Source organism: Oryctolagus cuniculus, chromosome 8 (genome assembly GCF_964237555.1).
Source record: "Oryctolagus cuniculus chromosome 8, mOryCun1.1, whole genome shotgun sequence".
Lineage (NCBI taxonomy): Eukaryota > Metazoa > Chordata > Mammalia > Lagomorpha > Leporidae > Oryctolagus > Oryctolagus cuniculus.
The window spans coordinates 10,082,941-10,107,558 of record NC_091439.1 but is presented as its reverse complement, the minus strand read 5'-3'; the positions used below and the strand labels follow the sequence as shown (position 1 = coordinate 10,107,558).

At 46.7% G+C, this 24,618-nt stretch overlaps 2 protein-coding genes and 1 long non-coding RNA gene across 5 annotated transcripts in view; 2 read left to right on the top strand and 1 right to left on the bottom strand.

Annotated features, from left to right (window-relative positions):
• The window catches only part of RNF175 (ring finger protein 175), a 53,597-nt gene extending 46,884 nt beyond the window's left edge, over positions 1 to 6,713 (top strand). For both annotated transcript variants that reach the window (XM_008267301.4, XM_002716894.5), the window contains one exon: positions 1,079 to 6,713. In XM_008267301.4, the coding sequence (XP_008265523.2) occupies positions 1,079 to 1,199 (121 nt within the window). In that variant the 3' untranslated portion in view covers positions 1,200 to 6,713. The remainder of the gene's footprint in view (positions 1 to 1,078) is intronic.
• Positions 5,050 to 19,880, bottom strand: TLR2 (toll like receptor 2). 2 transcript variants are annotated; one of them, XM_051819283.2, is made up of 2 exons: positions 19,790 to 19,880; positions 5,050 to 8,281 (listed from the first exon to the last, which is right to left on the bottom strand). In XM_051819283.2, the coding sequence occupies exon 2, from the start codon at positions 8,263 to 8,265 to the stop codon at positions 5,911 to 5,913; it is 2,355 nt and encodes a 784-aa protein (XP_051675243.2). In that variant the 5' UTR covers positions 8,266 to 8,281; positions 19,790 to 19,880; the 3' UTR covers positions 5,050 to 5,910.
• LOC127483245 (uncharacterized) lies at positions 8,415 to 24,542 on the top strand. Its single transcript, XR_007909344.2, has 3 exons — positions 8,415 to 8,588; positions 13,440 to 13,570; positions 23,870 to 24,542. It is a non-coding gene; the product is annotated as an uncharacterized lncRNA (long non-coding RNA).
• Positions 24,543 to 24,618: the final 76 nt, after the last annotated feature.

Sequence of the window (24,618 nt, the reverse complement as noted above, 5' to 3'; positions counted from 1 at the left end):
TAAAAGTGGTACTAATATGATCATAAATGTCACCTTAAATGACTTAAATAAAAAGGGCAATTCATTTCTTTTTATAGTCTTAAGGCCCTAAACTGTTGAATGCTACACATTCTCAAAGGGCCTACAGGAGCCATTCTGCACATGAAAATAACCATTAATTCTGCTAATGAAAAATTATGTTACATGCATACAAATTATGACTCATCAAAAAGGTACATGGTCTCTTTTTTTTTAAAGAGAATTTTTAAATTTAAATATATGCTTTCATCTGCTTGAAAGACAAAGCAACAGAGAGGGAAGGAGGGAGTGAGAGAGAGGTCTTCCATCCATTGGTTCACTCCCCAAATGCCATCAAAAAGCTAGGGCCGGGCTACGCCAATGCCAGGGACCTGGAACTCAAGTCTGGGTCTTCCACACGGGCCGCAGGGATCCAGCACCTGAGCCTTCACCTTCTGCCTCCAGGATGCATTAGCAGGAAGCTGGATGGGAAGCAGCACTCCGACAGGGGACGCAGGAGTCCCAGGCAGTGACTTAGCCCGCTGGGCCACAATGCCAGCCCCACCAGCTCTCCTTCATTAAGACTCAGTGTGGAAAAGCTGCTTTTTTGGTTGTAAAAAACCAAAGACACTGTGCATTCACTAAGTGCCCTGAACACGATTTATCGAGAAAACCAGAAAAGCTTGTGTCTTAGGTGATGCCCTAGTGTCATCAGTGAGCCCTCTGTGATGTGCCGACTGCAGGAGAGCCCAGAACGAAGCTTTTGTCCCCTTTCAGCAGCTTCTGCTGTCCTTGGTTTTCCCATAGTCGCTCCCCACTTCCTCCTTCTCCGAGCATATACCCTTGCCTTTTATTCTATTTATTTTATAAACAATTTCAATTTATTTTCAGAGAGTGGGTGTGGTGTAAATAGCAATGGTAATAATGCCATGAAAATCACATAGGGGACTTCTAATTCGCACACAGAATTGACAACAAAAGAAATGCCCATTTATTGCACTGCTTACTACATTTGCAAATGGGACTGATGCTATCTTGCTACTTGGCTGTACACAGAACAACCTCCTTAACTGAGCCTTAGCTGGGAGCGCACACATTTTCTGTATGGACAAATCCTGGACTGGCTTCGTTATTTAGTGGCCTGGCAACCTGTAGTGATAGGAATAGTTCAAGGCATTAACTATTCTCTGGGGCTGGAATAGTGCAGCACACTCGGGCTGAAGCAATGCCTCGCATGGTTGAAGATTTCTAAACCTTTGGTCTTGTATTTAATATTGATGTTCTTTTTTTAATTTTAGAATCCCTCAGGAGTTTGGAAAATTAAGATCTGGTATCATACTTGAAGCAATCTGTGTGGAAAGAACTCAATAAAGTGTGCTTTCTCCATCTTTCCCGCTACAATCGCTTTCTAACCACGCCTGTGATACATTTGTTACACCCGTTTTTGGCCATTCTGCCTCCAATATGACCAATAACGATCTCATCTGTAAAAGGTTTCAGAGGTTTGCAAAATACACACAGAATTTAGTTAAAACTGCTACCTGCTCCTTAATCCAACACCCTCACAGTAGGGAGCGTTGTTAAGTAACCTATGGTTTGGGACCAGCATTGTGGCATGGCAGGTAAAGCCACCTGACAGCATCTCATATGGGTGCCAGTTCGAGTCCTGGCTGCTGCACTTCCCATCCAAGTCCCTGCTAATGGTCTGGGAAAGCAGCGGAGGATGGCCCAAGTCCTTGGGCCCCTGCCACCCATGTGGGAGACCCAGATGAAGCTCCTGGCTCCTGGCCCAGCCCTGGCCATTGCAGCCATTTGGATAGTGAACCAGCAAATGGAAGAACTCTGTCTCTCTGCCTTTCAGATTAATTAATTATTTTAAAAACTTTTGTTTAGGGGGCTGGCACTGTAGCTCACTTGGTTAATCCTCCACCTACAGCGCTGGCATCCCTTTGGGCTCTGGGTTCTAGTGCTGGTTGCTCTTCTTTCAGTCCAGCTCTCTGCTGTGGCCCGGGAAGGCAGTGGAGGATGGCCCAAGTGCTTGGGCCCTGCACCCCATGGGAGACCAGGAAGAAACACCTGGCTCCTGGCTTCGGATTGGCATAGCTCCGGCCATGGCGGCCATTTGGGGGGTGAACCAACGGAAGGAAGACCTTTCTCTCTGTCTCTCTCTCTCTCTCTCTCTCACTGTCTGTAACTCTGTCAAAAAAAAAAAATTAAAAAAAACCTTGGTTTAGGGTTAAGGTCTTTTCTGCTCTAGGTGCAGCTTTTATACCACAAAACCCTTCTGAACAGAGAAGAGCTTACTCCCAAAGCCCAGCTGTCACGCCTACTTGATGGGCCCTGGCAACTCTGGGCTTCCTGGGGCTGCCAGCTGCACTAAAACCCACCCAAGGAACACACTGACGTGGAGAGACGCCCTCCTTCCTTTCGTGCCAGTCAGTCCACGCCCACGCGAGTGCATGCACACATTCCCCTACACACAAGGACAGACATATTCTATGCACTGCTCTGCTCTTATTTTCTCCGTGAGACTTACCAGTATTTGAAATCCTGTCAAATGTATTGTAGGTTTGTCTTCTGCTCCGTGAAGGCAAGGGATTTTATCGGTCATGTTCCCCAATATATCCCCCATTAAAGCCATACCCAGCACAGCACCCAATAAATATTTGTTGAAAGAATAAGTTTATCTGGCAGGAGAGACCAATTTAACGGAATAAGAAAGACAACCAGAAAGAATTAACCCAAGAATGCTATGCTGGACCTCAAATTCATTCATTTTAAGCTCCCAGTCGTTTGTTAAATAGCCAACAGCATATAGAGAACACCACGTATCTATTCGGAAACACTAGAAGCCACTACACTTGCAGGAAGTAGAGAGGAAACACACTGATTTTCCCTGTCCGTGTATCGGCAGTGTATCTGAGCTATTCAAAATGCCATTGTCCACATAACACACACAAGATTTCACCGTGTTGGCAACTTCCCTCCTGCACACTGCCCAGTGCTTCAGCATTGTAGCTGCCCTAGCATTCGGATTTCTAGATGTAATTCTGCTTCATTTCTCTCTGCAGCAAATAGTTCCACAATGCAATTCTTACATGCTAGGCATGTTCATGGGACTACAGAGATAAAGCAAGATCCTAAACTTACAGTCCACTTATAAATAAAAGATTTTGTATTTGGATAAAGCACTAAATGAAAATTAGTTTTCTTTTGGAAAAAAAAAAAGAGTCCCTTAAATCGCCCTCTGATGCACTTGCCCCCTGCTTGGTAAGGAGAGCTACACGGAGGTAGAGTTTATGACCTTTAGAACTCTGGGCAAGGAAGCCGGCATTTATAAGCCAGAAGTCAAGGCGACCCTCAGAGCTCAGAAGTGTCAATAATCACTACACAACCTCAGAAAAAAAAAATCAAGTTGCCATTTTCTTTCTACAACTGAAGTCTTCACACTCTAATCCCGATTTGGCAAAGAACGATGCACATATGCACCGAGAAGAGACAGGGGAGCTACGTACGTTATTACAAAGCTACCAAAGGTCATCCCAAGGTCAGGGGAGAAGACCCCATTCTTATTTTCTCTTATATGCTGTTACCTTTTTTCTGACACTTCCTCAGTGAATATACCTAACATTCAAAATGAGAAAAATGCACCTGATTTTTAAAGATTATTTTAAAACTATCAATTATGAAGCTATCTGTGTTGCTGTTTAAAGTCTTGAAATTAAATATTTAGATCAAACCAATGTTGAATTGATCTGGTGTTCTCTCTCTTTTTAAAAAATTTATTTATTTATTTATTTAAAAGGCAATTATGGGGGTGAGGAAAGAGAGATTTTTCACTTGCTAGTTCACTCCCCAAGTACCTGCAATGGCCAGGGTTTGCCCAGACCGAAGCCAGGAGTCTAGAACTCCGACGGGGTCTCCCACGTAGGTGGCAGGGGCCCAGGCACTTGGGTCATCCTCTGCTACTTCCCCAGGTGCATTAACAAGGAGCTGGATCAGAAGCAGAGCAGCCAGGATTCAAAATGGAGCTCCAATATGGGACACAAGCATTGCAGATGGTGGCTTAACACACTGCGCCGCAAAGCTGGCCACCATCTGGCTCTCTTGAAAATCAATGTGGTGCCCACTGTGGGAAGCACAGAAGAAAACAGAAATCCCCCTGTTGTGCTGGGTTTCTGTGACAGTCCCACGGGGCCTTATTGACAACGTGTCCCTCTTTCCGTAGGCTGCCACTGTCTCACCCTCTCACCTTCCAAGCAGTTGGTATGAGCGACACGGCCTGGAGCCTATTATGCACTTAATGAACTTATTTCTCTGGGTATTTCTCTTCAAAGAGCAGGGTTTCTTATATGCCTGCCTGTACCCGTGACAGAACAATAACCATTTACAAACAATAATACCTAAAGGGAAAACCACTTATTGGAAAATAATAGTAACAGAAAAAAAAATTTACCAGCACTAATATGTAAGGGAAAATCAATTATTGAAAACCAGCAATAAATAATAACAGAAAAATAACCATTGTACCAGCAATAATGTGTAAGGGAAACAGGTACTTGTGGTCCCTGTTCTCTGGGGCTTGGAGCTTTTACCCCCCCCCCCCCCACTAACCGCCAGAGGGGAAGAAGACCAGGGATGTTATGCTCTGTGGTTTGTTTCTATTCCTGAATTTCAAACCCTCAGTTCCCAAGGATAGAGAGACTATCACCCCTATTTTAATGGCAGAAAACATGTAGGATCAGGTCCAGTGGCATGGCCAAGGTTACCCATCTACTGACCCAGGTCTTTCTGACCCCAGAGCCCACTTAGCCACAGAAACCCAATTTTGGCTGAGAAGAAATCAAAGCAGGTTTTCTCCCTCTGGAATATGGTTTCCAGAGTAAGGAGACAGGTGCACGGTACCACTGACCAGCTCTTAGCAAAAAGTAACACATAAATTTAATGTAGTATTAAATCTTGATCACAAAAATTTACTCATGGTAGTAGCTTCTATCTTCCAATTACTGTGTATCAAACTATTTTTGAGACATTGTGAGGAATCTCCAGGTATATAGTTATTTAAAATCTGTTTAGCTCACATGTATTTATTTTTAATTTTCCAAAGGGGGGAAAAAGGAAGATTTTTTTTTAGAATTAGAAATTTTTTTTTCCAATGAAGAAAAAAGCAAAACAGCAACAAGACACCACGGGAAGTAACCAGAAGTTGAGAGCCTTGGTGATTAGACACCAAGTAGAACTGAACAGGTGCTAAGAGCTACAGAACCTGAAACAGCATGTGGAAGCTTTTTTCAAAGTCTCCCAAACTGAGTATTCCATTTGTTCTAACAGTTTTGTTCTCATGGGAAAACACAATTTAGTGTTCCTTGTGTTGTGTGCCCTCTCTCAAGTGCCTGCTGCTGGGAAAACCCATCAAGTAGCCAGACAGACCCAGTTCACGTGACAGTAACACCCTCTGGTACTCCGTCTCCTATCAAGGTTAATGGGACACACAGTTCTTACTCCCCAGGATGACAGCCAGTTTGGCTGAGCGCCTCAAACGTTTCCCCTTGGTGCTCTTGAGACCAGTTGCACAGAGACGTGGGGAAGAGCACCCTCTTTCGCAGAAAGCTGACTGACCTGACACGGTCTTTTGAAGTCTTCAGTTCATTTGCATTCTGTCCTAAAGATCTAAGCCATAGGCTGCAGATGATCCAGATACCAATAACGGACTTAGACCGTGACTGTCCTATAACGATACTACCCCCAAAGCCATTTTTCCTAACCTGGTGAGTTTTCATAAAACAGTTGTAGTAGTTGTAGTAAACAGGTCCTCAAATGAAAAATACATTCGTGTGGTTATCGTCAGAATAAACATTGAAACAAGGCACCTAAAGACCGCAGATAGGCCAAGACTGGCCTTCAGGCAGGAACCTAGGACTTTATGGCGGCCCTCAAGTTCCCCCAGAACCCGGCGTGCTCAGCCTCCTCCGTGGGCCACTCCAGGTAGGTCCTGGTGTTCATGATCTTGCGCAGCTTGCAGAAGCGCTGGGGGATGGCCTTTTTCTCAATGGGCTCCAGGAGCACCAGAATGGCGGCGTCGTTGTTCTCATCAAAGAGGCGGAAGTGGGAGAAGTCCAGCTCGTACTTGCACCACTCGCTCTTGACGAAGTTCTGCGAGAGCACGAAGACGGTCTTGCGGCTCTTCTCGATGCAGTCGATGATGTTGTCAATGATCCACTTGCCGGGCACAAAGTCCCGCTTGTGCAGACACAGCCTGAACGGGGGGTCGGAGTTCTCCAGCTCCTGCACCAGCAGGTTCTCCACCCAGTAGGAGTCGTGCTCGCTGTAGGACACGAACGCATCATAAGACACGTCCCTGCAGGCCGCTTTCCTCGGCTTCCTCTTGGCCTGCAGCCAGGCCCACGTCATCTTCAGGTACCACAGCCCGTGGAAATGGCGGCACAGGACCACGGCGAGCAGCGTCAGCAGGAGGAGGGCACAGCACACGCCAGACACCACCGCTGCCCTGTGGCACTCGGACACCGACAGGCGCGCGTCCTGCACCTGCTGGCCACGCACATGGGATGGGGAGTCACACAGGTAGCTCTCTGGCCAGTCCGGCAGGACCCTGGTCAGCGCGGGCTGCTCCTGAGTCAAAGACAGGAAGTCGCAGGAGCAGATGAAGTTGTTCCCTCCGGCTTCCAAGGCCGTCACCTTCTGAAAGGATTCGAGCTGCTCCTTCGAAAAAGTGTTTATCGAATTCCTGCTGATTTTCATGACCAGTAGCATAGGTAACAAGGAGGCACCTGGGAGGGTCTTTAACATATTTCTGGAAATATAAAGTTCTTTGAGTCTGGGCAGAGTCAAAGAAAACACGTTGAGATTGTTATTGCTAACGTCTAGGATTTCCAGGGTCTGTGGGATGCAGTACGTCAAACTGTGTATCCGTGTGCTGGACAGGTTCAGCCGTCTCAACCTTTCCGGCCACTGACACGTGTCAGGCATGGCGTGGAAAGTATTCTTACTGATGTCAAGGTCGGTCAGGTTTTTCAGCGTCAGCAGGGTCTCTCCGGTTTTTTCTAATGATGTCAAATGATTTTGCCTTAAAATTAACGTCTGCAGAGAGGGCCAGGCCTTCTCGCAGGCTGAATTTTTCAAATATTCTTCCACCATCAGATTTTCACTGAGATCTAAGTATTCTAATGATTTTAAATGTTGTGAGAATGAACAAGGAACCAAAAAAACCTTACTGTTTTCCACTGTGACCCTCTTCACCCTTTCTGAGAGTGAATAGATTGTACTCAGATCGTAAAATAAGTAGAACTTGGGGATGTGCAACCTCCGTATTGTTAACGTTTCGACTTTACCCAGATCTTGACTTAGGTCTCGGTCTGGTACTTCAAAATCACCAACTCCATTAAGGGTGCAGTCATCAAACTCTAAGTCCAGTAACTCAGGCACATAAGCCAGAAGTTTGAGTATTTCATTACAACTCTCATCGGTGATTTTCACACTTCTAAAGATAAATCTGGTAATCCGTGGATTCGGTTCGGTGACAGACAGCCCCGAAAAACGGAAATCTTCCAGATCAGTCTCTCTCAGCTCCAGACACTCCACAGAACTTAAAAGGTCTGGGAAGAGCTTGAGCAGCAAGGTGGGCTGCCTCAGGTGGAGAACCAGGCGGCTCACGTTGGGGATGGATCCCAAGCCCCGTGGCTCGTAGCTCTGCAGGTTTGACCCATCAATCTCAAGTTCCTCGAGAGAGCGGACTCCGGCAAAATCCATCCTCCGAATATTCGCAAAGGCATAAAGGCTTCCTACTTTCAGGATTCGCAAATGTGGGAGGTGAGAAAACAGAGATGTCTCCCCAAGGGTTCTGTAAGGGTTTTCCAGCAAGTTTAAGAATTTCAGGGACGAGAGAGGCCTGAACCAGGCGGCGGATAAATGAGATAGGTGGTTATTGGATAAGTCCAGGTGCTCGAGGCTGCCCAGGGAAGAGAAAGAATCTTCATCTATCGTGTCGATTCCATTGGACATCAGCATCAGAGCCCTGAGGTGCACACACCTGTGCAAGTCACTGTCTCTGATATAGGTGATCTCGTTGTTGGACAGGTCAAGGCTTTTCACCGTTGCCATGAGCCCCGAGGGGATGGATTGGAAGGATCTGGAGCGCCCATCGCAGATGCCGGCAGGGTCACAAGACAGAGAGGGCAGGTCAGGAGCCCCTTCCGTGGGGAGGCTGACTATAGCCCCCAAGGCCCACACCGTCCACAACGCAGGTGGCATTGTCCAGGGATCCAACCTACAAGTAAAAGACATCCAAATGAGCAATGGTGAGTAGCAGCGTTCTCTTAGATTCTTGAGAAATGTTTTCAAAGGCGTGCATAAGCACACACACACACACATCTTGCACCACTAACATGGGCATCTGCTTGTCATGCAGGGATTTAGAAACACAACCAACTGGGAGCTCAGAGCAGGACTCAACAGACAGGTGGAAAGAAGGAGTGACTGGATGTGGGAATGAATGGCAAGCCGCAGAGGAACTGGGCCAGGCTTCACCATAAGGGTTTTCAATCACCTTTTCCTGCGCTCAGCCCTCGTTACAGGTAAGCTCACCTCTGTCCTGCGCCAGTATCCTTTTGACTCACGGAGCTCTCCCAGGACCACACCACAGCTCTCCATGCACACTATGCGCTGAGTGAGGCCCCAGGAACAGCACAGTCTCTTGCCCAAAGGAAAAAAAGGCTCTGGCTCATCAGCCATGGCTCATACCTACAACAGGCTGGCAGGAAAAGGGAAGGGTGCTCCAGGCAGAGCAAGGTGGTTTGCTCTGAACACCAGAAGCTCCTCTCCCTGCAGAGAAGTGTTTGAGCCTGGATGGACTGTTCAGGCCTGGACAGCTGCCTGAACCACAACCATGCATCCAGCAGTTTCCTCCCTGCACTCCTTCTGGGCCGTGTAGCCCATCCCTCTCCTTTATTCCTTGCTTCTGCTTGCTTTTGTCTGCATTTGTGCAATGCACTAACTCTGCCACAGTTTCTGAAATACTTAGCCCGAAGAACAAAACTTGCTCTAGGTAGAACTGATTTCGCACAGTCACAGAATCTGAACAATTACAAAGACCTAGGTTATATAATTTACAGCCACAGATAATGAAAACATACAGAATCGAAGCCTAAGTGTGTTTGGTTTGGGAATTTAATTAACGCCCACACCAACGCTACTGCTTTGCCTGCCTTCCTCTCTGTTCTTAGATAAGTGGGCCATGCATATCTATTCTGGAATGTCACTGTTCCCCTGCTTTGTTGGGTTATAACTGATGTACAAAAGTCTAGTCCACGATTACAGCAAACAACCTGGTGAGTCTCGACATACAGGTGCACTTCCGGTGCCGTCGTCACAACCCACATCTCAAGCATCTCCATCACTTCCAGAAGGTTCCGCCTCTCTCTGCTCTGCCTTTGTGCCTTCTGAGTGGAGCCTTTGCGTCTTAGTCCATTGGTGCTGCTGTAACAAAATACCTGAGCAGGTCACCTGTAAAGGGTAGATGTTTCTCCCTCAAGGCCCTGGAGGCTGGGAAGCCCCACCAAAGCACTGGCATCGGCGTCTGGAGAGGCTGCTCTCCTGCTGCCAAACAGCGCCTGGCTGCTGTATCCTCACACGGTGGAGCTGGATAAGAGTGCTGCCTTCAGTCTCACACCGTCCTATATGGTATGTTAAGGTCACCTGTGAACTCTGCCTTCGTGACCTCATACCCCCCAGAGGCCACACTTCACAATAAGACCATCACATCGGGCATTAAGACTCAACAGGAATTTTCCAGGCATACCATCATTCACAGTGTAGCACTTTTGATAGTGTTTTTAATATTTTCTTTAATAATGATTCCAATGAGTTATTTAAAAATCTTACATTATCGTTAACAATATTCTCCCTATTATTTTCTAAATCCTCCTTGCTTTGTCTTTTGCTGAGGTCTACAATTTACCTGAGGTTAATATTTGAGGGAGTAGACAGGATTCTTTTTTTTTTTTTCCAGTATGAAAATTCAGTTAACAACATTTTCTAACAGGTCATTCGGGAAACAATCAACAACAATAATATCTTTGTCAATAGTCACATACCTTTACAGGAGGGAGTCTGGTATGAGTGTTTGGTATCCAGATCCAATGTCTATTTGTCTATCCTCACTACCAGTAACACACTCTACTAAGTAAATAATACAACCTGGTATTCAGGACTGCAAGTACTTCCTCCTTGTCTTTCTTCAAGTATGGCTTGGTTATGCTTGGCCCTTTGAGTATTTTTATAAATGGCAAAGTCAATTTGTCACTTTCAAAAACACTACCTGTTGAGATTTCAATAGGTAGTGCATTGAATCTATAGATTGGTCCCCAAACAGATTGGTTTGGGAACTATTAACATCACTATGGCACCAAATCTTCAGTTCCATGAGTATGACAGATCTCATTTAAGTCTTTGTTACTGCAGTAATATTTTAAGGTTTTTGCATAGAGATCTTGAGCATAGTTTGTGATATTTATTCCTAAGTATTAGATGTTTCTGAAACATTGAACTCAGTATTACATGCATATTCATATGTGACACACACCTATATGGAAAAATTCAATTAAATTTTACATTTGACCATGCATGGAGCAATACTATTAAACTAACTTAGTAAGAGTTTGCAGATACTATAGGATACTACATTTTCTATGAATCCAATCACATCATCCAAATATAATGATGATTTTTTTTCTTTTTTTAAGGTTTATTTGTTTGTTTAAAAGGCAGAGTGACAGAGAGATGGTCTGGGAGTGAGGGGGAGAAAGAGGGGCGGAGAGAAAAGGCAGGAAAGAGAGATCTTTTATCTGCTGGTTCACTCCCCAAATGGCAGCAATGGCCAGAGCTGGGCCAGGCCAAAGCCAGGAGGCGAGAACTCCAACTGAGTCTCCCGTTAGAGTTGTAGGAACCCAAGTATTTGGGCCACCCTCTGCTGCTTTCCCAGGTGCATCAGGGGAGCTGGATCAGACACAGAGCAGCCAGGACTCCAGTTGGTACTTATGAGTGGGATGCCACTGTCAGAGGCAGAGCCTAACCCAATGCACCACCATGCCAGCCCCTCGTTTTTTCTTACACAGCATCTTTATTTCATTGTCTTGATGGCTGAATGTTCCATTTTATCAAATTTTTTTCTTCCTGAATCTACCAAGACAATAACATGAATATCTGCCTTTCTCTGTTAATAAATAGTGGTGATTACATTGATTGACTTCACAATGTTAAGACAATCTCACCTTTTAAAAAATAAAATCCAAATTAGCTGGATGTATTATCCTTTTTATTCATTGCTAGGTTTGACTCACTACTAGTTTGTCCTAATTTTTGCATCTATATTTAGAAATTAATTTGCCCTATCAATTTCCTTTCTCCTAATACTCCAATCTGTTAGAATTAACCAGCCACCATCTGGGCCTCCAGTTTTTGTTGCTTTGGCATGTTTGTTTCTGTGAAATAAATTTACTGTACACGTACAGAACTATTCCAGGACTGGCATTGTGGTACAGTGAGTTAAGCTGCCACCTGCAATGCTGGCATCCTATCTGAGCACCAGTTCAAGTCCTGGCTGCTCCACTTCCTATCCAGCTCCCTGCTAATGTGCCTGGGAAAGCAGCGAAAGATGGCTTGGGCTTTGGCACTCACATGGGAAACCCAGATGGAGTTCCAGGCACCTGGCTTCAGTCTGGTCCAGCCCTGGTCATTGCAGCCATTTGAGAAGTGAACCAGCTGATGGAAAACCTCATTCTCTCTCTGTCTCTCCTTCTCTCTGCAACTCTGCCTTTCAAATAAATAAATATTTTTAAAAAGAAAAGAACTATTCCAACGTTCTTTTTCCTTTGTTAATTTTTGTAAGTTTTTCAGGAAATTTATCTTCTAAATTTTCAAATGTACTTGCACACTTATAATATCTTCTTATTTTCATTTCTATGGGAGTTAATGTGTTAAAACTTTTAGACAGAGGCCGGCACTGTGGCATAGCAGGTAAAGCGCCACCTGTAGTGCTGGCATCCCATATGGTTGCCGGTTCAAGTCCCAGCTGCTCCTCTTCCGATCCAGCTCTCTGCTGTGGCCTGGGAAATCAGTAGAAGATGGGCCAAGTGCTTGGGCCCCTGCACCCACATGAGAGAGCTGGAAGAAGCTCCTGGCTTCGAATCAGCCATTTGGGGAGTGAACCAGCAGATGGAAGACCTTTCTGTCTCTCTTTAACTCTGCATCTCAAATAAATAATTAAACCTTTAGAAAAGTGTTTGTACAACTTACATTTGACAGTTTATTTAAGCAAACAGCAATTCATGAAGGAGACAACACCCAGAACCAAAGTTCAAAGGAGTCTAGAACCCTCCATCCAGTAGTATGGAGAGTGAGCTTTCAGAGGCCGAAAACAAAAGCGAAGGTGAGAAGTCACCTGATTGGCCACGGCGAGGCGTCAGCTCTCTCTGGAGATGGCATAGTGTGGCATTTGCCTTATTCGGGAACGGGCTGATCTGGCAGCCTCTGGCTAAAGCGTGGAACCTTTAACTTTATCACTTTGTTATTTGAGAGGCAGAGGGGAGCAGGCCTCAGACAGACAGAGGTTCTGTATGCTGGTTCAGTCCTCAAATGCCACCAACACCTGGGGCTAGGCCAAGGCCAAAGCCAGGAGCCAGGATTACAGTCTAGGTCCCCCACGTGGGTGGGAGCAACCCAACTATCTGAGCTATCAGCTCTGCCTCCCAGCGTGTGCACTGGGAGAAAGGTGGCATCAGGAGCCAGAGAGCAGAATTGAACCCAAGCACTTCCACAGGAGACAGCGGCACCTTAACCACTAAGCTAACCACCTGCTTCTGCTTTGCTGGTTTTCATTGACTGAAACTCATCTATTTGTTACAAGAAAAATACTCCTATGTACTAAGTTAGGTGGCAATTTGTTACATAGGAACTGATTACATGGAGGCTAATGGCCTCCTAATTTATATATTTTAACAAAAGTGGAGCCTTTTATTCTTCAGAACAGTTATTTGTGCCTGCGTTTCTCTTGTCTTGCCAGATGCTTGTAATTTTTAGTACTTTCAAAACCCTACTTTTGATTTTACAAAACCTCTATTGTCTACTCCTTGAATTTCTATTTATATTACCATCCCCTCCCTTCTGTCTTCTCTGGATTTATTTTACTGTTCTTTTTCTAGTTTCCTGAAGTGGATGCCTGTTCATTAATCTTCAGTTATTCTTCAATTCCAATGCATGCATTTAAGGTTATAAATTGTTATCTAAACTCCAGCTCAGCTGCATTTGACAAGTTTTCATATGTCATTTTTTCATTTGTGTTCAAGTTATTTTCTAATTCTCTTAGGAATACACTAATTTACAAATATAGAGGTTTGTCCTTGTTGTTTTCTCCTTTAATTCTATTACAGCCAGAAAATCTACTCTGTAAGACTCAAATCCTTTCAAATGTGCCGCAGTTGGTTCCTTGGCCCAGCACACAGAGTTCCAGTATGTTCTGTGGCTTCAGCCGCTGCAGAAAACAGTGCTCTGCATAGGTCCAGTAAGTCAAGAATATTATTCACACTTTTTTATTTGCCGATACACAATAACTGTACATATTTATGGGATAAAGTGTGAGCGCTGATTCACGTATCCATTGTGTAATGATCAAGTCAAGGTATTAAGCACGTCTGTCACCTCAATATTTATTTCTTTGTGGGGAGAACATTCAAAATCCTCTCTTATAGCTACTTTGAAACACACAATGTAATATGGTTAACCACAGTCACCCTGCGAGGCACAGAACCCCAGAACATGCCTGCTCCATAACCCCAGTTCTGTACCCACCATGGACCCATCTCCCCGTAACCACCATTCTTCTCTGTACTTCACGAGATCAGCTTCTTCAAATTCCACAGCCGAGTGACGTGATGTGCTGTTTGTCTTTCTCTGCCTGGCTTATTTCACTTAATCTAATGTTCTCCAGGTTCATCCATCTGCTGCAAATAACAGGACTTCATTCTCTTTTGCTGCTAAATAACATTCCATCGTGTGTGTGTGTGTGTGTGTGTGTTTGTGTGTGTGACATTTTCTTCATCCAATCATCTGTCGTTGGACACTTGGGTGAATTCCATATCCTGGATATCGTTAATAATACTGCAGTGTAGATGTCTCTTCAACATACCGATTTTATTTCCTTTGGATAAAAACCCAGTAGTGGGATTGCCAGATCATATGACAGTTCTGTCTTTAACTGTTTTCCATAACAGCTGGACCAATTCACATTCCCAACAACACTGTATAAGGGTTCTGATTTCTCCACACCCACACCAGCATTTATTTGTTATCTATTTTGATAACAGCCATTCTATATAGGAATGATATCTCACTGTGGTTTTGATTAGCATTTCTCTGATAATTCGTGACATGGAGCATTTTTTTCAAACACCTGTTGACTATTTTTATGACCCCTTTTAAGCAGTATTATTCATATCTTTGTCTATTTTTTTTTTTTTGCTACTGAGTTCCTTATATTAGGGGTCTTCAAAAAGTTCATGAATAATGCATATCATGAAAACCTATGCTTTGATTTCAAAGATTTTTTTGCACCAAAATAAGCTTATCTTTTGAATTCTCTTTTTCCACAAACTTTTTGAAGCACCCTCATATATTCTGAATATTAACCCTTTGTCAGATGCATTGTTTGAAAATATTTCTCCCATTCTATAGGTTGTTTCCTTTGTTCTGTAGAAATTTTATTTATTTATTTATCTGAAAGATTTATTTATTTATTTGAAAGTCAGAGTTATACAGAGAGAGGAGAGAGCAGAGAGAGAGAGAGAGAGATCTTCCATCCACTGGTTCACTCCCCAATTGGCTGTAACAGTCAGAGCTGTGCTGATCCAAAGCCAGGAGCCAGGAGCTTCTTCCAGGTCTCCTATGCAGGTTCAGGGGCCCAAGGACTTGGGCCATCTTCTACTACTTTCTCAGGTCATAGCAGAGAGCTAGATCGGAAGTGGAGCAGCCAGGACTTGAACGTGTGCCCATATGGGATGCAGGCGCTGCAGGTGGTAGCTTTACCCACTACGCCACAGTGCTGGCCCCTTTTTATTTTATTTTTTTTAATGGACACACATTTATGGTGTGCAGTGTGGTCATTCAATGCACATATACAATAGCTATTGACCAAGTCAGGGTAATTAGCATTCCGTGCCCTTAATCATTCATCATTTCTTTTTGCTGGGAGCCCACAAACTCCTCTCTTGTGTAGGTTACCAGAAGCTGTGTTCACCCCATGTGCTGCACAGCAGTGGGGCTGATCCTGCTTTGCTGCTGTGTTCTGGTTCCTCCCAGCCTCTAGTCATCACTGTTCCACTCTCCTGTTCTGGGAGATCAGCTTCTGCAGAATGTGTTCACTTTCATGGGACCCCACCTGTCTGTGCTCTGCGTTCTTATCCAAAATATGGAGCATTTCCCTATGCTTTCTTGCAGGCAGCCTTTTCAGTTTTGGTTTTTAACATTTAAGCCTTTAATCCACTTGGAGTTCATTTTTATAGATGGCATTAAATAAGGGTCTTCGTACATTCTTCTCTAAGTGGATATGCAGTTTTCACAGCACTTACTAAAGCACTATCCCTCCATGATGTGTTCTTGGTGCCTTTGTGTGCAAGTAGTTTGCTGTAAGTGTACGGATTTGTGTTCTCTATTCTGCTATTGATCTATGTGTCTATTTCTATGACACTGACATACTGCTTTGGTCACTATAGCTCTGTAGAGTCTATCACGAAGCCTCCAGCTTTTTCTTCTCTCTCTCTAGATTGCTTTGACTTCTGGGGTTCTTTTTAAGTTCCACATAAATTTTAAGGTCCTCTTCTCTATTTCTGTAAGGAACACCACTGGGATTTTGATGGGGGGAAGGGGTTACACTGAATCTGTAGGTCACTTATGCCTAGGCTGTGCCAGGTAGTGCTATGGTTCAAATATGGTTTCAGTGTTCCCCAAAGGTTCATGTGTTGAAGTTTTATTTTAATTTTGGGCCAGTGGTATGGCATAGTAGGTTAAGCCTCTGCCTGCAACACTGGCATCCCCTGTGGGCTAGCATCCCAGTTGGAGTCATGGCTGCTCCTCTTCCAATACAGCTCTCTGCTAATGGCCTGGAAATGCAGTGGAAGATGGCCCAGGTCCTTGGGCCCAGCTCCGGTCATTGTGATCATTTGAGGAGCTGGAAGGTCTCTCTCTGTCTCTCTCTCTGTCTCTCTCTCTCTCTCTCTCTCTGCGCCTCTCAACTAAATAAATCTTTTAAAAAAGAAAATTTTAATTAAGTATTTATTTATTTGAGAGATAGACTACTTCCATTTGGTTCATTCCCCAAATGGCCACAACAGCCAGGGCTGTGCCAGGATTGAAACCAGGAGCCTGGAACTCAATTCTGGTTCTCACTTGGGTGGCAGAATTCCAATTTACTTGAGGCATCCCTGCCCCCTCCTAAGGCCTGCATTAGCAGAAAGCTGTAGTCAGGAGCTGGAACCAGGAATTGCACAAAGGCACTGGGTTGCAGGACACCGGCATTCTAACTATGGGATGCCTGTGTTGCAGGCAGCAGGTTAACCCACTGCGCCACCTGCTGGCCCCTCGAACTAGTTTCATAACTGCTAAACACCCATCCCATAAGTCATCTTCTTAATGTGACGTTGAATTCAGTTTGCTAGTATTCTGTTGAGGGTTTATGCATCCATGTTGATCATCAAGGATAGTAGATTTCCTCTTTTTTTGTTGGGTTTCTGTCGGACTTTTGTATCAGGGTGTTGCTACCTTATAGAAGAATTCTCTCCTCTTCAATTTTTTGGAATAGTTTAGAAAGAATTGGCATTAGCTCTTCTTTTAAATGTTTGGTAGAATGCAGTAGTGAAGCCATTTGGCCCTAGGCTCTTCTTTGATGGGAATCTTTTTATTACTGATTCAATCTCATCACTCATTATTGATCCATTCAAATTTTCCATTTCTTTATGATTCAATTGTGGCTGGTTTTATGTGTCCAGGAATTTATAGAAAAAGCTCCCATCCACTGGTTCACTCTCCAAATGCCCAGGCTGTGCCAGGGCCAAAGCCAGGAACTGGGAACTCCATCCAGATCCCCCTATGGGTGGCAGGAACCCAGTCACTTGAGCCATCCCACTGCCTCCCAGGGTCTGCATTAGCAGGAAGCTGGGGTTGGAAGCCAGGGCTGGAAAGCAAACCTAGGCACTGCAATGTGGGACACAGGCACCTTAGCTTCTATGCTGCATGCCCCCACACCTTGCCTTTTTTCACATTTTTCAGATGACTTTTATCATTAGTTTTTCTTCTGATAGCTTATTTATAAATAAAACAGTTACAACAAAATTAACTGATAGCTCAGAAACTTCCAAAACATACTGTTAACTATTGGTAATTTTTGTAAAAGCTTTAAAACAAGTAAACATTCTTTGCTTGAAACAGGAAAAACCTAAAGTAATAGTGAATAAATCATTTTCCCATAGTCATGATGTTTTTCTGTTTGTTTGTTTTCTTTTCCTTTCCTTTACGGTCCAGCCACGCTATGTACCAGTTCCTTTTTGGTAAAGGTCTTAGTAACAGAGCCAAGACTTTCATTAAGATTTGTATCACCTCAATAGGGGTGCACATCTGGGGCAGCTCTTAAGACAATGGTTATGGCGCACAGGGTTAAGCTGCCACTGGCAACACCAGCATCCCATAAGAGTGTTGGTTCAAGTCCTGGCTGCTCCACTTTTGATTCAGCTACCTGCAAGTGCACCTGGGACAGCAGCCAACGATGCCCAGAGATGCTAGGCCCCTGTACCCAAATGGGAGACCAGAATGGAGTCCAGGCTCCCACCTTCACGACTATTTGGGGAGTGAATCAGCAGATGGGAGTTCTCTCTCTCTCTCTTTCTCTCTCTCTCCTTCCCCCTCTCTGCTCTGCCTTTCAAATAAATAAATCTCTCTAAAAAAAAAAAAAAAATGATGGCTGTGACACCTGCAGTCCCATATCAGAGTGCCTGGGTTTGAGTGCTGGCTCTGTTTCTGATCCAGCTTCCTGCCATTGTGCACCTGGGGAAGTAGCAGATGTAGCTGGCTCAAGTAGTTGGCTCCCTGCCATCCATGAGGAGACCCGGATGAGGTTCAGTGCTCTCAGCGTGTGGGCATTTGGGGCGGGAACCAACCGGTGGAATCAATTTCTCTTTCTCTTTCTTTCTCTTTCTCTCTCAAGTGGAAAAAAAAAAAATCTCAGCAGGCTGTTGTTTGCACCCGGAAAACTCTCTTCTTTGAAACAGGAAAAACACTTCCTTGGCTTGCCTCTAAGTTCTAAACACATAGTTCTCGTCTATAGACGTTGGAGAAGTTAGAAGGGGAATTTGAGACCACTATGACTTCAGGAGTTGGACTCTTTAAAAAAGTTCTCAGCTGCTTCCCAGGCAGAGCCCTCCCTCAGACGCGTTAAGAAGGAAGGAACGCGGCGGGGGTGTGCAAAGAACCCCCCCCCCCCAAGTCCTGAGCCCGTCCCACCTGGGAGCCGCGGTGACCCAACTCCGCTCCGGACAAATCCTGTGCAGGACCGGGCCACCGCCCACCTGGGCCACCCGGGGGGGGGGGGGGTCGGCCGGAGGAGCTGGAGCAAACCCCGCAGCCCAGCCAGGCCGGGAGGGCGCTCGGCCCCACGGCGGCCGAGAGAACCGGGCCCCGCCGCCGGGGATGGGTGAGCGCGCATTTGCGCCGCGCCCGCCCCGCTCCCCGGAGGGCACGCGCCGGCGTCCCCGGGACCCCGCCGCCCCAGTGCGTGTCCGGGTCTCGGCTCCCCGGGCTGCGAACGGGATGGGTGCAGAGGCGCGCCGGCGGCCCCGACGTACCTGGGGAACCCGCGGAGCCGGCCCGCCCGCCGGGGACAGAGCTGTGGGCCAAGCGCGATGCCCGCGCGGCGGCGCCCTCTCCTTCCGGGCTGCGGAGGAGCCGCCGTGCAGCAGGGCGGCAGTGCCCAGCGTCCGCCCGTGCGCTGCGTGCCCCGCTGCGTGCCCGTGGCCCAGCCCCTCAGGGCCGCCGCTCCGGGGAGGCTCGGTCAGATGACCGTGACCCAGGCCCAGCCCCCGGAGCGGCGCTGACCCCGGCCCGGTGCCAAGCCGGGTCGGAGGAGGGTGCTGGGCGCTTGGTTGGGGGCCTGCGGGCAGGGAAAAGAGAACTGAAATAGGAGAGGCCCCGAGAGGGACTTCCCAAGGCGCACGGTGGAGCTAAGTGCCCAAGCGGTGTTTTCTGGAAGCTTTGGGCATCGCAGACCTCCCATCACACCCCGGCGTTAAACTCCAGTTTCTTTCTCCAACCTGGGAACCCGAATTCAGGAGTCACCTGGCGCCAGGGTTTACTCCCACCCCCAAATTTAGGCTCTCCTGTCTGGAAATAACTCACCAATCACTCTCCGGACAGACAAAGCCAGAGTTTGCCTGGGGACAGATGAACACCCCCAGATTCCCACCCCCAGTCCTGCCACAGTCCCAGCTGGGGCGCTTACCTGTGGCACCTGCTCTTACTGCGAAAAGGCTGGGGCACCCGCTAATGTCTACAGCTTTGGGGCTAATCTCTTCCCTCGCTCTGCTCTGCCCTGCTTTCAGATTCTCAAAGCAGTCTTAGAAGGGCCTTCTTCCTTGCTGTAGAACTCGGTTTGTATCAAGCATGAGAGATGAAAAATAGTCTTAGAACCAAACCGCTTTAACACGGAAAAGCTACCTTCTCTCCCTGTCAAGACACTTACCTTCACAAGTTGAGATTCCAAGCCTAGCAGGCATCCTGGCTCCTCTCGACAAGCAAGTGTCACACACATCATAAGTGACACAACAGATCTGAAAGCGGAATTCTGCCCTAAGTTCAGGGCTCTTTCTCCTACCTCGTGGCACATCCTTAAACTCTCTACTGGTTCAGACTTCCCCGCGGAAGAACCGGTAATTGGGTTTGCTGCCACAAACAGACCAGAGAGCTCAAGGAGAAAAGGCATACAGTGTATTAAGGCCCCCGTGTGCCCAGGCAGAGTAGGAGCCTCATGGACCCCCAGGTGTGTGAGTGTGGGGAGGGGGGCTTATATGCTCTGTCTAGGGGAGAGGGGTGGGGCCATTGCGACTGAAGAGGGGTGGGAAAGGACTTTGAGAGGAGCAGATGAGCTGTGTGACAGACAAAGCCTGCGACAAAGAGTCCTCTGGGCTCTGCGTGTGGGGTCTGGTTTTCAGCCCCCTCCGTGGTGTGAGTTTAATTTTTGGCTTATGAAGCAGAAGTAAGGAGATTTGAAGGCGACCGTGTTCCTCTCTGGCAGGCCCCAGTCTTCTGGCAGACACGGGAACCTCAGAAAGTCCTGCCCTGCCCTCGCTCTCAGTTTGAAAGGTAAAGTGGCATATCTGGGGTGTCGTTTTCTGAGCCTGAACAGCTCAAAAATCAGGTCCTATCTAAGAAAGGAGTGAATGTGACTCGAGAGGCACGGCTCTCCGTGCCCTGGGACGTTTGATTTTGGCCACAGTTCACCGACCACATGGGTCTTTCTCCGTACCCCTGATGACCCAAGCGCTCCAACCACCTGAAAAAACTTTTTCTTGTTAACTCACAATCTCCACATCTCTGCCTCGTGATCTCTCTGACTCTTGAGAAAACTTCTGGTTATTTTCCCTGAAACTAGAAACCTCAGTGTGTGTGTGTGTGTGTGTGTTTTAAAGATGTATTTATTTGAAAGTGAGAGAGAGCGAGAGAGAGATCTTCCATCCTCTGGTTCATTCCTCAGGTGGTCACAATGGCCAGGGCTGGGCCAGGCCAAAGCCAGGAGCAGGGAACTTCTTCCGGGTTTCCTACGTGGATGCAGGGGTCCAAGCACTTGGGCCATCCTCCTCTGCTTTCCCAGGCACATTAGCAGGGAGCTGGCTGGGAAGTGGAACAGCCAGGACACACAAACGGGCACTCATCTGTGATGCCAGCATCCCAGGCAGCAGCTTTACCCACTATGCCACAATGCCAGCTCCAAACCTCCGTTCTTTTCTCTATGTGTCTTCTCTAGTTGAACTGTGTAGATTGACCTTAACGATACTGCTGTGTTATCCCCCAAAGGCAATCAGAACATTTAGGAACTCATTTATTTACCCACTAATTATAACCTGTCATCCACATAGACGGGAGCTCACCCTGCTCACGAAGCAGGAGGCACAGTCCTACACCTACTCAGCTCTTAACATTTTCCAAGCACTTTCAGATCTGGTTTTTTTATCTGAATCTCACCACAGTGCGTGAAGATATAGTTGCAATATTATTACCCCTTCTGTTCAGGTGATGAGAAAACTAGCCCAGAGTCACCAGCTAGCAGCTGGCAGGTCCCAGGTTTAAACACCAAGTCTCCATACTCCCATCCAGTCAGTCTTCTTTCCAGCTTGATACAAGACCCCCAACAACTGACAGCTCCCCACCCCCCAGCAATGGCAAGGTAGAAAATGAGCACAGAGAATGAAAAGGTGTCTGGGAAAAGGGAGACCTGAGGGTATGCACTCACGTGTTGCTCAGCGACCAGGAGGTTTTCTGGGAAGTGTGCCAGTAGGCGATTTTGTCTGTTGTGTGAACTCCATGGAGGGATGGCTTAGCCGACTGCACACCTCAGCTATGTGGCATAGCCGCTCTGTATGGGCAGCCCATCTCTGACCGAAAAGTGGTTATGTGGCACCCAACCAACTGGTCACAGTTTTGACCATCTAACTGTAATTCTAAAGGGAAGTGATAGCAAAAACACACACTATGTGTCTTTTCACATATTTAGTAAGTTTAAGAAGAAATACAGCCATCAGAAACCATGTGATGAGTCTGCCATCGTTCCCACACTGTCTTACAGATCTCTGCACACGAACACCCAGCCCTCAAAGTTTTTTCTACTCTGAGCACATTTCAGTAACATGTGCCATTTATAAAACCCAGGACTCAATGCTGCCTTTGTAAAGTAATGGCAGGAAAATTCTGAGTCTACGTAGAACCAAGTGCTGGAAACTGAAAATATTTCACTTCAGAGATGGTTTCCTTTAAAAGAGAGAGAGAATAATTTTCTGCAATTCAAATCCTGCATGCTGAGCCACTCCAGGGGCACACTCAGGTTGGTCCTGGTGTTTGCTATCTTCCCCAGTTCGCAGAAGCAAGCACTGGCGTGGCTGGCACCATGGCGCAGTAGGTTAATCCTCCACCTGCAGTACTGGCATCCCATATGAGTGCTGGTTCTAGTCCCAGCTGCTCCTCTTCTGATCCAGCTCACTGCTATGGCCTGGGAAAGCAGTGGATGGTGGCCCAAGTCCTTAGGCCCCTGCACCCACATGGGAGAACGGAAAAAGCACCTGGCTCCTGGCTTTGGATCAGCGTATCTCCAGCCGTTGTGCCATTTAGGGAGTGAACCAATGGACGGAAGACCTCTCTCTCTGTCTCTGCCTAAATGTTTCTCTCCCCGTCCCAGTCCCTATGGCCAGATGTGATGGTATTGATGGTATTTATCGGGGCTGGGGCTTTGGGTTGGTGATTAGGTCACGAGGGAGGAGCCCTCAGGAATGAGATTAGCTCCCTGGCTAAGGAGAATTCAGAGCCCCGTCTCCACTCCTACCGGGTAAGGGCACAGCAAGAAGCCATGGTCTGGGAACCAGGAACCCAGACCGCATCTGACACCAAATCTGCCAATGTCTTGATCTTCCTGTGCTCCAGACCGTGAGAAATGAACCTCCACGGCTTATCAGCTACCAGGCTGTGGAATTTCTGCACTGCCAGCCCAGGAAGAACAAGGCAGCTGGTTTCTCACTGGGCTCCAGGAGCACGAGAAAGGCGGTGGCAGGGTCCTTGTCAATGAGGCAGAAGTGGGAGAAGTCCAGCTCGTACTTGCACCACTCGCTCTTTTTTGTGTGTTTGGTTTTTGTTTTAAGATTTATTTATTTATTTATTTGAAAGTCAGAGTTACTCAGAGAGAAGGAGAGGCAGAGAGAGAGAGAGGTCTTCTACGCACTGGTTCACTCCCCATTTGGCCGCAACAGCCAGAGCTGTGCTAATCCGAAGCCAGGAGCCAACAGTTTCTTCTGGGTCTCCCATGTGGGTGCAGGGGCCCAAGGACTTGGGCCATCTTCTACTGCTTTCCCAGGCCATAGCAGAGAGCTGGATAGGAAGTGGAGCAGCTGGGACTCGAATTGGTGCCCATGTGGGATGGCGGCGCTTCAGGCCAGGGCGTTAACCCACTGCGCCACAGCACTGGCCCCCTCATTTGTTCTTGAACCATCCAGTTTTCCTTGAGACCCAAGTATCCTGGGGATTTCATAGGCTGCAACAGAGGAAGGGCTCTTAAGCAGATCTTGGCACTTTGAACTGTGAATCTGTTTGGCAGATGTAAAAGCAAACACAACTCTAAGGTCTGTGGTTGAAGGAACTTCCCACAGCTAAACTCTGTTGTTGTTGTTGTTAAGCTTTCTGTGGCCTGAGTGTGTTCATGGGACCTTGGCCATCCTATTTTCCATTTTCTTGCCTTCCATCTCTTCCTCCAGCAACCGCTCTGCAAACCCCATTGTTACGTTACTGAGCGCCTCTGAACACGAACCTGACATTGAGGTTCTCTTCTGCTTCCTTTCATCCCATGCGAAGAGCAGCGTTTCTCACTTCCAAACATTTGCGGAAACTTGAAAGATCAACTGAAATGTCGCAGAGTAAACCAACTGCTTGTAATGTCAGCCCAAGTAACTAACCTACATTTATTTCAGACTTCTCGGTTCACATTTCTGGGGATGAAAAACATCAATCAAGTTAATTCCAAACAGAAAAGCTGAAAAACCTTGTTTGTTTGTAAACATTTCAGGAACCTAAAATCAGAGAAAATGAAAAATGGAGAACAAGACACTTCCCCAAGTCTTTGAGGGACCATTCCAGAAACAAAGGGCCAAGCCAGGAGGGTGCTATGTGACACAGGCTGTCATGTACACAAGACTGCCACTCCCGAAGATGAGGCAACTAGTTCCCATCTGCTGTAAGAACTCTACTGGGCTGCTCTTTCATACATCCACCTGCCCTTCCACCTTTTCCAGCCGGGTTAGGAAACAGCATGAGGCCCTCACCATACACCACTGCCCATCCTTGACCTGCCAAGCTCCAGAGCCAACACTCACATTTTCCTGGGATCATTTCTTCTGTGTTTCTGAGTTAACGAGAGCCAACCTTCCTTGTCTGCAAGCTCCCTGGAGGCCCTGGCTTTGTCCCAATTCCTTTCCCCTTTGCCTACTCTCACCCTGTGCTGTACTTAACCTAGTGAACCCTGACACGGACAAGCGGAAGCTGCTCTCCGTATCCCTGCAGGACATTGAAGAGGATTTTTTTTTAAGCAGAGTTGCTTTCTTCATCTGTTTCCAGACCAGAGTCTTGGCTGTTATTATCAAAATGAAATATAATTATTCCTTAACTGAAGGGCTCTACAGGGCAGTGGTAGTGGGACAGAACCAAAAAAAAAGACCCAGGCGGTCCTCCTACCTCTGTTGTTTCCTGATCGTGTGACCTTGAACAGTTAGTTGTTTGGACCTCAGTTTGCATTTGCAAAAAGAGTTTCATATTATC

Excerpts from the sequence above, each read along its gene's own strand:
- TLR2 (XM_051819283.2), bottom strand. The coding sequence starts at position 8,265 with ATGCCACCTGCGTTGTGGACGGTGTGGGCCTTGGGGGCTATAGTCAGC.